The sequence below is a fragment of the Orcinus orca genome, chromosome 21 (assembly GCF_937001465.1).
Source record: "Orcinus orca chromosome 21, mOrcOrc1.1, whole genome shotgun sequence".
Taxonomy (NCBI): Eukaryota; Metazoa; Chordata; class Mammalia; order Artiodactyla; family Delphinidae; genus Orcinus; species Orcinus orca.
In genome coordinates, this window is record NC_064579.1 from 12,968,561 (window position 1) to 12,980,862 (window position 12,302).

The 12,302-nt window shown below is 35.2% G+C and overlaps 1 protein-coding gene across 3 annotated transcripts in view; it reads right to left on the minus strand.

Annotated features, from left to right (window-relative positions):
- The window catches only part of TNKS (tankyrase), a 176,695-nt gene that overhangs the window by 121,264 nt on the left and 43,129 nt on the right, over nt 1-12,302 (minus strand). For all 3 annotated transcript variants that reach the window (XR_004475386.2, XM_004277152.4, XM_033400604.2), the window contains exon 3: nt 7,883-7,978. Coding sequence is in view for 2 of the 3 variants with exons in the window: in XM_004277152.4 (XP_004277200.1) it covers nt 7,883-7,978 (96 nt within the window). In the remaining variant the exon portion in view is untranslated. The remainder of the gene's footprint in view (nt 1-7,882; nt 7,979-12,302) is intronic.

Sequence of the window (12,302 nt, forward strand, 5' to 3'; positions counted from 1 at the left end):
TGTACCTATTAGAGATATTGAATGAATAATAATCTTCCAAAAAAGAAAGTACCAGGCCCAGATGGTTTCACTGGTAAATTCTACCAAACATTTATAAACGAAATAATTTCTTCTAGAAAACAATCTCATCCAGAAAATAAAAGCAGATGGAACACTTCCTAATTCATTCTATGAAGCCAGCATTACCTTAATACCAAAATAAAGACATTACAAGTAGGGAAAACTACAGAATCGGTACTTCTGGTAATGGAAATGTTTTGTATCTTGAGTGCATCAATGTCACTATTCTGGTTGTGATACCATACTACAGTTTTGCAAGATGTTACCACGAAGGGAAAATAATAAAGAGGGTACTGGGAACCTCCCTGTATTATTTCTTACAACTGCATGTGAACCTACAATTATGTCAAAATTAAAGTTTAATGAAAATTTCATTAACCCTTACAATACTAAAGCATTAATGAATTCTAATGTCGCAGGTTCTACTTAAGAAAGCAAATGTTAACAGTAATTATTATAAGAAAATTGTAAAGAACCATTTAAAACAGTAATTTGGCTGTAGTTGAAGCTCTAATATAAATTGCAATGAAAATGCTATAAGGCTGCTACAGTTTACTAGGGAAAATGACAGTTGCTCTCAGAGTACACACTAACAAGATATTATGCTTCACAAATATGTCATTTTTGATGAGTTAAATGATCATGCTGGTTTTAATGATCATTAAAGTAGGCCTGCTGGCTTTAATTACACAAAAGGTTGATGGGAAGAGGGTGAAATACTAGAATGCTGGGTTATCTAAACAGAAAATTTCTATTCTCTCCCATTCCATATATTTATGTCTAACTATCTGTAACTCATTTAAGGTGTACACACTTAAAACTATTTGAGCTGCCTCTTATTCATTATGAATTGAATAGTTCAAACATTTTGATTATTATATCTTTCCTTATAGCTTCTGATAAATGGAATATTTATAAATGGAATGGAATATTTATAAGTGGAATACTTCTTGCCATATCAATAAACAAAGGATGTCACAGTCATCAAGGATTGCAACCCTCCAACATGAGCCGGTGAGCCCTGAGGAAACTCAGAGCTGAAAAGAATACCTGCCATCTAGCAGCCATCAGACTGCAGCCACTCCCTGCGGTGAGCCCTGAGGAAACTCGGTTTGTGAAAATACAGGATACTGGCCCCAGAAAGCTGAGGTGCATATCAAAGGAATGATTTCAGTGAGCCCAGACTCTTGCATCTTCCCATACGTAGAAAAGCGCTAAATTCCTTAACTTGAGATATCTGGTTTTCTTTAATTGAAGATAATCTTTTGACTACCCATCCTTTTGTTGCAAAACTCTTATATATCCTGGCTCCTCCCCTCATTTCCTTGCAGCAGTTTCTCAGAGTCATCTGAGAGCTATCTCTCAGAGTTATCTCCCAGGCTGTAGGCCTCATTTTGCCCCTTAACCCGCAACTCTCACATTATGCATTTTTTTAAGTCAACACGACACTTCTAAATACTGTTTTCTCAATATTTCAAATGAATGTTTTTCAAGCCTGCTGCCTAGAGAGCAAAGACTTAAGAACATAATTTATAAAGTTGGATAAATCAATTTATTATCCAAGTAAGTCATTTTCTTATAATAATACAATGATAAATCTTGCAGGTAATATTAATCAGGTAAATTTTCTTCTTTTTGAAAAGAACAATCTTTAAGCTAAGAAAGCAGAGAAACATTATATTAATGGATTGAATTTAAACCCTGAATTTATGGGTCAGTCCAATTTTTCAAACGTGTTTTATACCACATCCTTCTAAATGAATGAGTGGGTTAAAAAATTTGATTCTGCATATATAAGAATGCTGAACTCTAGAGCCAAACTGCTTGAGTTCAGATCCCAAAAATTTCCCTTAAGGACTGTGAACTTGTAAAAGTAACCTAACTTCTGGTGTAACAAAAGGTACAGTGATAATATCTATCTCCTAGCGTTATGAGGATTCAATGCCCTTAGAACAGGTCTTGGCTTACAGAAGCATTCAGGAGTTGTCAGCTGCTATTATTATTACTGTATTTTACATAAAGCTAACTTCTAAAAAAAACTTTGCCTTGCTGCAAGTAACCTAAAAGACAATTCAATAAAAACTACTAAATGAATTGAACAGGTGCTAAAAAGAAGAAATGAACTAGCTTCAGGTTAACCTTTGACCTGTTTGTTCAGATGCAAATAACACTTTAAAATTTAAATCATGGTGACCTATGTCAGATATGGTCATTTTAAAAAGGTACTACTTTTATATTCCTCTCCTAAGTCCTTTTCATATTTTTAAGGTTTCAAAAAAGTATTTCAATCACTTTTAATAACAAAATCTTAATTTTCCTGCTCATGTCCAAAATTATAGACAGATCAAACCATTAATAAAATTTTCTTAACAATTAGTTAAGGGATTAACATTTTCAACACATCTTTAAAATGAGTATTCACACTGTTTTATTTCAATGACAATTTTTAACTTTCTTGCTCTAATACTAAAGGGAATTTTTTTTTAAATCAGGAATTCATGTTAAATAATAATTTTCACCTAATAAAACTGAAGTGGATAAACATATAGCTTTTCTTTAAAAGTAAGGGATTGCCTTTCATGGTTTGTTTTCTAGGAGGTACACTGTACTATCAGACTTCCTAATAACTGATAAAAATAATTACTTAAGTTCAAATTAAGGACATGAGAAATCTGTCTTCAGTCATGGAGGCTGATAGTAAAAATGTACTACACATGAAAGGCAATATGCTCCACTCTAGTACAGCTGATGTGCAAAACAGCCCATTAACAGAACAATAACCAAAAGAAGAGTAAAAATTAGGCCTTGGTTTGAAGTCTGATGTGACATCTGGAAGTCTGATGTGACAGCTGCAGGAAGTTTGATCTTTCCAGAATTGGAATATTTTCAAGCAAAGGAACTAACCAAGAAATCTGTTGAAAAAAGGCTCAAAGATACCTTACCCATCACACCAATTAAAAAAAAGAAAAACTTTAATGCACTGTGTTTTAAGAGGTATACATGACTATAAGCAATTCAAAACCATTGTTAAGAAGCAGAAAATTTAATAAGACTCTTACAATATAGCATGAGAGTGAAACAATTAATAGCTATTGAGTACTTGTAGGACCTGGAAAATATGCTGCCCTCAGTGACCAGTAATCAGAGCCTAGATGTCCTTATTTATTCAACTGTTTCACGGACTCATCCAAGTTCTGGGCACAAGGAAGCGAGCAAGAGAGACAAAAGCCCAAATCCTTGTGAAGCTTGCATTCTATTGGGGCAAAAAATTAACAACAACAAACTAATGCAATTTCATATATCCATAAAGAAAATAAAGTAATAAATCCATAAGGAAAATGAAGTAAGCTAATGGGATTGAGAACAAGAGGGCTTCTCTGAGGAGTAAACATTTGAGTGGAGATTTGACTGATGCCCCATGTGAAGTTCTGGGGCACTGTCCCAGTTTTAGTAAAGAGCACGTGTTGGTCCAGACACAGAAAGGGGCTTCATCTGTGTGAGGAGCAGCAAGCATACAGCTGTAGCTGAAGCAAAGAGCTCACGGGAGAACACAGTACAGGACAAGATCAGAGATATGCAAGGCAGGGGCCCGATCATGGTCGGCTAGGGTTAAAGTCTGGATTTTATTCAGGGGTAATGAGAATATATTAATGAATTTTCTAATCACAGCACTGATTTATGTTTTAGAAAGACCACTCCAGCTACAGTGGAGGCAGAGAGACCCATTATGAAGCTACCGCTGTCATGAAAGAAAGACGAAAGGCGTGTACAAGGGCTAGAGCAGTGAAGCTGGTAAGAAATGGTTGGACTGGGGATTTGAAAGTATGGTAGACCTGAATTACTGATACGTTGCTTTCGAAACGTGAGAAGAAGAAAGGAATCCTAAATTTTGGCTTAAGCAAAACCTACCGAGGCAGGGTCCAGATCATTTAAGTCTTCGCTGATCATGCTGAAGGTTTTCGTTTTATCTGAAAAGCAGTAGGAAGCAGTAAAGAAGAAGAACAACAACAAAAAAGAGATAGGATTCCAGAGATATCTTGCTGATTTAACACACCAGGCTCAGCAAGCACATACCAGACCCCTCAACATTGCCTCTAGCCTGAGCCACAGCTGATTCCTTCTAGAAAGGGAGCCAGCCCATCAATCACAGATTAGCATTTCCTCAGAAGTGCAATGAATCCAGACAAAAGTTTATTCTTGAGAAACCCTGGCGCAAGTATATCCCTGTCCCTTATTCCTCTATCCCTAAATCTACTAGGAAACTGCTGGGATGAATTACCTTGGCAACCTCGTGACCATCTAAACTCACTCACTTTACAACCCTGTCATCCTCGGTTCTGCCAACGATAACTCTCCTTTGGCCATCTATCCTTTCCCAAACTCTCAGCCTCAATCTGCTGTCACCTCTTCTTATGACCCAACTTCCCACTGCACCCCATAGAATCCCCTTTACATGATTAACAAATACTCCTACATCCTTATCCTCTTCAATGAACACTCCCTTTGTCGACCACCTTTAATTTACATGTAGCTCTGGCAAAGTAATACCACATGCAGCGCAGCCCTTTAAAAAGGAAGCTCCTCATTCACCAAATCCTCACATACTTCATTCAGGAATAGAGAGATACATGTGTGTGGATGCTAAGTCTGAATATGGTAAAGAAGCATAATTCCAATGGAATTGATAAAATAACTCTAAATTCACAAGGAAGAATAAAGGATGAAAACACTGTACCTAAATGGTAAATACTAGAGGATTAGTTCAAAAAACTAAAATATATCCATAGAAGGATACCATGAAATTTATAAATTCATGTTGCAGAAGAATACTTAGCACCTTCTGGGAATATTCATATAACTAAATTAAAAAAAAAGATTATTAAGCAATATGTAATGTATAAGGCTGATTTGATTAAAGAGAAAGAAGAATGTGGGGTGTGTATACTAAGAAAAAAAGGTTATAGATAAAATATACCAGAATGTTCTCTGTAGGTGGTAGAATAATGAGTAATTTTTTCTTTTTTGTACTTTTCCTATTTTCCCTAATTTCTAAATGAATGTATTTTTTATACCTAGAAAAAAAGGTCAAAATAAGTAATTTTTTAAAAATCCATAATCATAACACACCGAAACTGCTCTTCAATGAAATTTACAAGGCTTGTTTAGGCTTTTCCTATCCTTGTTTCCTAAAAAACAAAAAATAAACAAACAAAACCACCTCCAAGTCCTTCAGTTGACTGCCCAGAACTTCAGTCATTAACCAAAACCAAACAAAAAACCCTCAAGATCTCTTCTAAGCAAATCATTCACTTAATAATTCAACAAAGAGTTTAATGAGTCTTTCCAATTGATTATTCTCTTTAAAATACCTAAGTGCACTATTCAAAGCAGATGGCTATATGCTGGGCTCCCTTAGCTGTAAGACTAAGGGTATGTTGTTGTTTTATACAGCTCTGTAAAACCTCATGCATTCTTTATGCGGAAGAGGGTATTAGTCATTTATTTATTTTAAAATATTCGGTAAGAGAGATTTTCACTTTGTTAATTTCCTTTAAGGAATATACATATATCTATACATAATTTTAGCCAATGCACAAAAGCAGTAACATAAAAAATTTTGGAAGTCATCTTTGGCAATTAAATTCCCAAAGACGAAAAAAATAAAGAACAGAAACTTCACCCTCAAGGTTAAGTAATGGTACTACAACTACATCTGGCATAAAAATAATGACACATCATCTAGAATAATCTCTAATAACTCTAAATTAAGACTTTCAAAAGATTCTCTTTTTATCACTGCTCAATCTTTTAAATTTAACTTTGGAAATAATACTTCCACCATAATTCCGTCAGAATGGAATTCTTTCCATCGGAAAGAACTGCTTAGAAGAGAACCTGCATGGGCAGAAAAACATTTTGGAATATATTTCACTGCATTATATAACACGAGTGTGTAAATATCATTAGCTTATATTTTCCACTAGAATGTTTTTCTTTTAAATCATATCTGAAAAGTTATATGTCATTTCCAAGAGAGCATATTTGTGAAAAAAACAATTAATGAGCTCAGTATTATGGCCAAGAAGAATTTAATATCTTCCTATCTAAGCCAAATACAGTGCTAGATGCTTTTCCGGGGAAGTTTAACAGACATGGTATCTGTCCTCCAGGAAGATTTGGTCTCTATGAGTTTTTCTGCCAAATTTCTTTCCCAAACTAACAGCCAGTATAACCTCCCCTGAAATTCACTTCCACTTAGAAGATAGCTTCTTGCTGTTCATAACTTATATTCAAACTTTGTCTTTAAAAAAAGTGAAAGTGGATCTAAAGCAGTGCTGCATTAAATGAACAAATGGACAAATCTAACAAACGGACAAGGCAGGTGTTGAGGATTGAAGAGAAGGAAAGGTCAGATAGAGGACACAGATACAGAGACAGTCTTGGTCAGCATTTATAATATCCCTCTAGTACTATGAATTTTCTCCTTTGGTCAGAGACCACTCCAAAGCTGCAATCATTGCCCGGGGCTTTGCTAAAGGAAGAGACTGAAAGGCTGCAGAACCTAAACAGCAGCCCTGAGGCTACAGACTTTAATCTCATTATTTAAAACTTTATAATTATATTTAAATTTCTTCTTATCTACACTGGTTTAAAATAGCTTTATTCCTCTAGTGTATGTTATCATGATTCAGCAACCAAATCACCTAAACTCTTATTAATTTAGATAAATCAGATTACTCTGATTTAGCAGAGATTATGTTAATTTTAACACTGAGGGAAGTTGTCTTTCCATGCAGAGTAATTAAGCAAAATTCCACATATTTTCAAAGCTTTCTGTATATAGATATTTTCCATTCACCTCAGAATCTTTGTTAAAAATGGACTCAAAAGTGAATAAAAGATTTATTTTCTTCAAACCTGGACAAATTTAAAAGGAAGCTAAAAGTCATTTACTTTCATACAACCTAAAACAATACTGTGAGTACTGCAGTGACAGAGGCTCCAAATTATAAATGTCAGTTAAGTAAAAGAAGGCAAAGGCAGCAGAACTCAGATGCTGAGAATAAAAACAAAAATAGATCCAATGCAGCATTCTGCGAATGAAGATCAGTGAAAACGGTTGCTCAATATCACATCACTTATAGCATTATTTCCTATGTTGTTATTGAGAGAGCCTTTCTATTCCAGCATTTCCTTTGTTGGTTCCTGACATTTGCCTTAATAAAACCAATACTTAAGCCAAATTTTTTCACTATCTGAAGAAAGAAGGTAATCCACTGCCTCAGTTAAAAAGTACTTTGCTATCATGGTAAAAGGGAGAAGATAATGATAAAAATATAAACAGAGTGGCAAGGGAGGAGCGGCATCATATTTTATTTAACCATTGATGTAAGCAATAAGGCAGCAGGTTGTCTTTCCGATCAAAACTACTTTTATAAAGTAATACAAATGCCCTTGCTTGCTCAATAGTGAAGGTCTTCAAAAGAATCAACTGAGAAGATGAGGTACAGGAAATTACAATCCAAACCATAAAAAAAAAAAGTCCAAAGCATGAATAATTATGTTATCATTTAATGCTGTAATTCTCAGAAATTCTAAGTATAATAAGCAATCCTATTGCTTATGCTTATGCCAGCATAGCGATTAACGAAAACAGTTAATATAACAAATCAATAATAAAGTAGAGATAATGGCATATATATTTGTTGAGCTTTTATCAGTAAAAAATAAAATAAAATTCAGACCATAAAGATTTTATAAAAGCAAGCAAATAGATCCAATAGCTAGTAGATAAAATAACTGGGCAGCTCTGTTTTCTTACCTGTAAGGACAGCTTTTGCTGAAGGATCCGCCAGGTCCAGGGCTGATTTCCCATCAGTGTTCCGAATGTTTGGATCAGCTCCGTGCTGCAGCAGCACTGTGCAGGGAAAGCAGAAACAGTATCTTACCTCAGGGATACAAAGATTATTTACTGGTAAGTGCCGCCTCGGCATGGTGTAGGCATAAACATACATTGCACAATTTTTTCTCTTTCAAGAAAAAAAAAAGAAAGAAAGAAAAAGAAAAAAAAGCTCTGCAGCAAAGGATCCTCTCTAGAGTAAAGCGAAGTTGGCAACTTGTGGTACAGTATTATCACATGACTTAACATCATAAACACGAAACTAGAAAAATCCTGCAACAGACAGTTTGGGTTTGCCTCCTTCAGGCAGAAGGATGGGGAGCTGTATGCTCGCTGCCTCGCGCTGTGAATTCCTCTCACTATGAGCCTGCCCTGTCTTTACTACCACTGTGGCTGCTTGTTGCTGCTGCTGCTTCACTGCTGAATTTTTCACTGCTGAATTTCCCACCGCTTCCTCGTCTTGGAAGAGCTGTAATACTGTGCAAGCCTTTTAGTGCTCACTGCTTACATGTATGGAAACGCATCAGAACATACTGGCTTGCTTCCAAGAAGTTTACCAGACACAGTAACGCATGCAACTCTGGTTCCCTGCAGCCGAGCTGCAGAAAGGAACTGCCTTCCACAATAATTCTGGCCATCAAAAATTTTTAGAATCAGAAATTCAATCACTATGATACATGCTGAGGAATGAATATTACACATGCTATATTGCGTAAAAAGTAGAATTTTGAGATGTGTAGGCTTCCAAAAGAGAGAATCACTGTTTAAGTAAAATCCAGATATAATTTATTAATCTAAAACATTTCTCAACTACATCTGGTATGTGTGTGTACAGGGGCGGTGTGGGGATGGTGGAGAGGGGAGGGCGGGTGTTGCTATAACACTACCCAACCAATGGTTAAACTAATAAATATATTAAAAACTAGTCTAATAAGCAAAGTTCAATTACAAGTTATTCTAACAGTTCAAATCTAACACTTTGTGTACTCCTGGAGAGAACAGGAGTTGTTACCATTTACCAATATTCTATAGCATAAATTTAAAACAAAGCAGAAATATTAAATTCAAATAAATGGTTAAAGACATGTTATATATAATGACTGTTGATGTGTCCCAGATTTTCATTCATTAACAGTCCCATGCTAAAGTACATACATTCTTTAGGAATATTTGGAAGGCAAGCCTCATATATTACTAAGTATAGAGCTTTATAAAGCTCTTCTTCTCCCTTTAATACATAAGCCGTCTAGTCGATGGCTTTATTATAAGGTACAAAGGAATAGCCTTATCTAGAATTGGGGCGCAGCTGCTGGGACAGCGTGCATCAGCATCTCTTGCACTAAATCCTGTATACTTTCAGACTTGGGATAACAAAAACTAGCCATGGCTTGAAAAGATGCAGTGAGATTTTGCTGAGACTTTCACTCCTGACTGTAAGCAATGAACATAATTCTTTTCCAGATGTTTATAAAGTGACAAAAGTAGCACAAAATAGCAAGTACCATAATGTGAAACTGTAGTTATTCTTTCATCATAATGAATAAGCTTTCACAACAATATATATATTTTTTATTCCAGGAAGAAATCCCAACATGAAGATTTGGCTTGTAAAGGGTCTTTATCATGAAGCAAGCTCATGTATCAAATGTAAAGATGACAGCTATCGCTATATCTTTATTTAGATGCTGAGTGATCACATGCAAAAAGTAGGAGAACAAAGAAATGACAGCTACCATGAAAAGCTGAGTTTTTTTATCGCATACTTCGAGAACTTCAGAACCTGCTTTAAACAAGAAGTATAAGAACGTAGTTTAACAATCCTTGATGAAAATATGGTGGGAGCTTTTACTTTGCAGCTTAATGCGTGGTAGAGGCAAAACATAGAAAGCCTTATTGTTCCTCCAAAAGTCACCTAAAGTCTCAGCCTTACCTATTATATCTTTGCTATTTTGCAACAGAAATCTGCCATTACAGCTTAGTTGCAGTTTTGCTTTGTTTTAGTTGACTTTGAAAGGAGTAATCTTTTCACTAGAAGTATCTGTTTTCTAAACATTTTTGAGTCATATGCATCTCATTCATTGGACCTGAACACACAGAAACATCACTGCAGAGTTATGTAGCAACAGGGAAGAAGAAGCTGAATTTTCCAAACCAGATGCTGATAACAAAATCCACATTAGAAAATAATCGAACCATTTTAATTCACCAGATATGGGTAAAAACCCACAAAACTCAGTAGAGTTAAGAGTTTTAGGAGCAATAAAGGTATCCATAACTAGACCACAAGGGATCTAAACTTACCTAACTTTTTATAAAAGGGCAGCACTGGGGAGATTAAATGGGAACAAAAAATAGCATCAAAAGTACTAAGCACAGAGCCTGACAATACCTATCAGCTGATACTAATATTTAAAGCACATTTTAAAATGTATTTGTACTCTCAACTTTACCACTAACTACTAATTCATTGCTTTGTCCTAGAGCCAAACCTTCAGATCTTAACTTTTTCTGTAAAGGGCCAGAGAGAAAATACATTAGGCTTTGTAGACCATATGGTCTCTGTCTCAGCTATTCAGCCTTGCCTCAACCCCATCATTACAGAGGAAAAGCAGCCACAGACAATACTTAAAGGCATGTGTGTGACTCTGTTTCAATAAAACTTTATTAAAATTTGAATTCTGTATAATTCTCATATATAAGAAAATATTGTTATTATTGTGTATTTTAAAAATCATTTAAAATGTAAAAACAATTCTTAGCTTACAGGACATACAAAAAACAAGGGGTGAGCTGGATTTGGCCCATGGTCATAGTCTGCCAACCTCGACCTTGGGCAGGAATAGAAAAAGTGTGGGCAGTAATAGACAAAGTGTGGTCCATGGACTGTTCTAGTCCTCGAACGCTCTGTAATCCATCGACATTGAGATAACCACAGAAATTAAGAGGAAGCATTTAAAACTGTGTGTGTCATTTTAAAATTACTTTTTCCAGTACCTCATCTTTATTGTTGTTTACAGAGTTATTGGCCTGCCATGCATTGGGGAAGGAAAAAAACTGGTCCCTGACCACAGACAAGGTTGAGAAGCACTAAGCCAGTTCCCAGGTCTATAAAGTGAAGGACCTTGACGAGATAAATGATTTCTATGTATCTAGAATAGGCCTCAAATCCCTGATAATGCTTTAGAGTTACAGTCTAAGCATTAAGATCTAAAATCTTAAAAAAGAAAGATTTGCCTCAAGCAGACCCTTTTCCTTCCCTACACTTTTAATCAAAATGGAAAAAAAAGATTTATTTATCCTAACACTTGATTTAACAAAAACAAAATTAATAGTTGAGTCCATGATCAAAGTTGTAGGGTACATACTAAAAAGTACCAAACTACTTCTTGAGCAATTCCTCAAGTCAAATTTGTTTCACACTATTCCCTATGAAGATCTGTGTGATACTATTTTCTGATACCAGAAGAACAGCACATACATAGGGCAAAGATAACAACCATGGCTTTCAAGACTGTCAGTCTGTACTTGAAGTAGTGACATGTAGGAATCTCAATGCTGGATGCTTCAAAAGTTGCTTTCAAAGTTCTGTGCTACCAAAAGGAATAATAAAATATGACTACAGATACATAATACAATTAGAAATTCATCTTGTAACAGATTCTTCTTCAAAAGTAGCACAAATGTCTGAAGCAAAGTTCCCAGAATATACAATCAATATACAAACTAAGGTTTGAAAGAAAAACAAGGAAACTAAAATCTGAGTAACATTCAGTAAGTAAATTCGAGACTACTGTGGACGGACATTCAAAATCTCCTTGTATTATCTTTAACCAATTAGGGCATTATCAAACCTCAAATCCCAAATGTCTAGGCTCTATATCTCAAACCCATTTATCTCCTTTGGAAGTTATAAGGGTGGAGAAAATATAGCAGCTAGCATAATAACAGAGAGTTAAACCCAAGGTAAGATCAGAATATTCAAAATGACATTTTCAAAAAAGCTATGGCAAGAAGGACATGTGATTTTCCTATTTCTGGTGCAAACATTCAGCTACAGCGAGCCAGATTCAGGGAGCATGCCTTCAGTCTGTGACCAATGCAGCAGAGACTGAAATCGATTCATTTAATTCCTCAAAACTATTCAATTTAAGCATTCATATCATTTTAGAAAATATTTCTACACGTATGCGAAGCCTCATCTTATCAAATTCCTAGAAAAATATGAAGTGCTATTATGATAAATTTTACTTAAGTACAGGCACTAATAACTGATTTAAGAAGATAGAAGAAATAGAAACAATGTGAATTTTCCAAGCTAAAAATGTAGCAAGGTTTTTAGGTA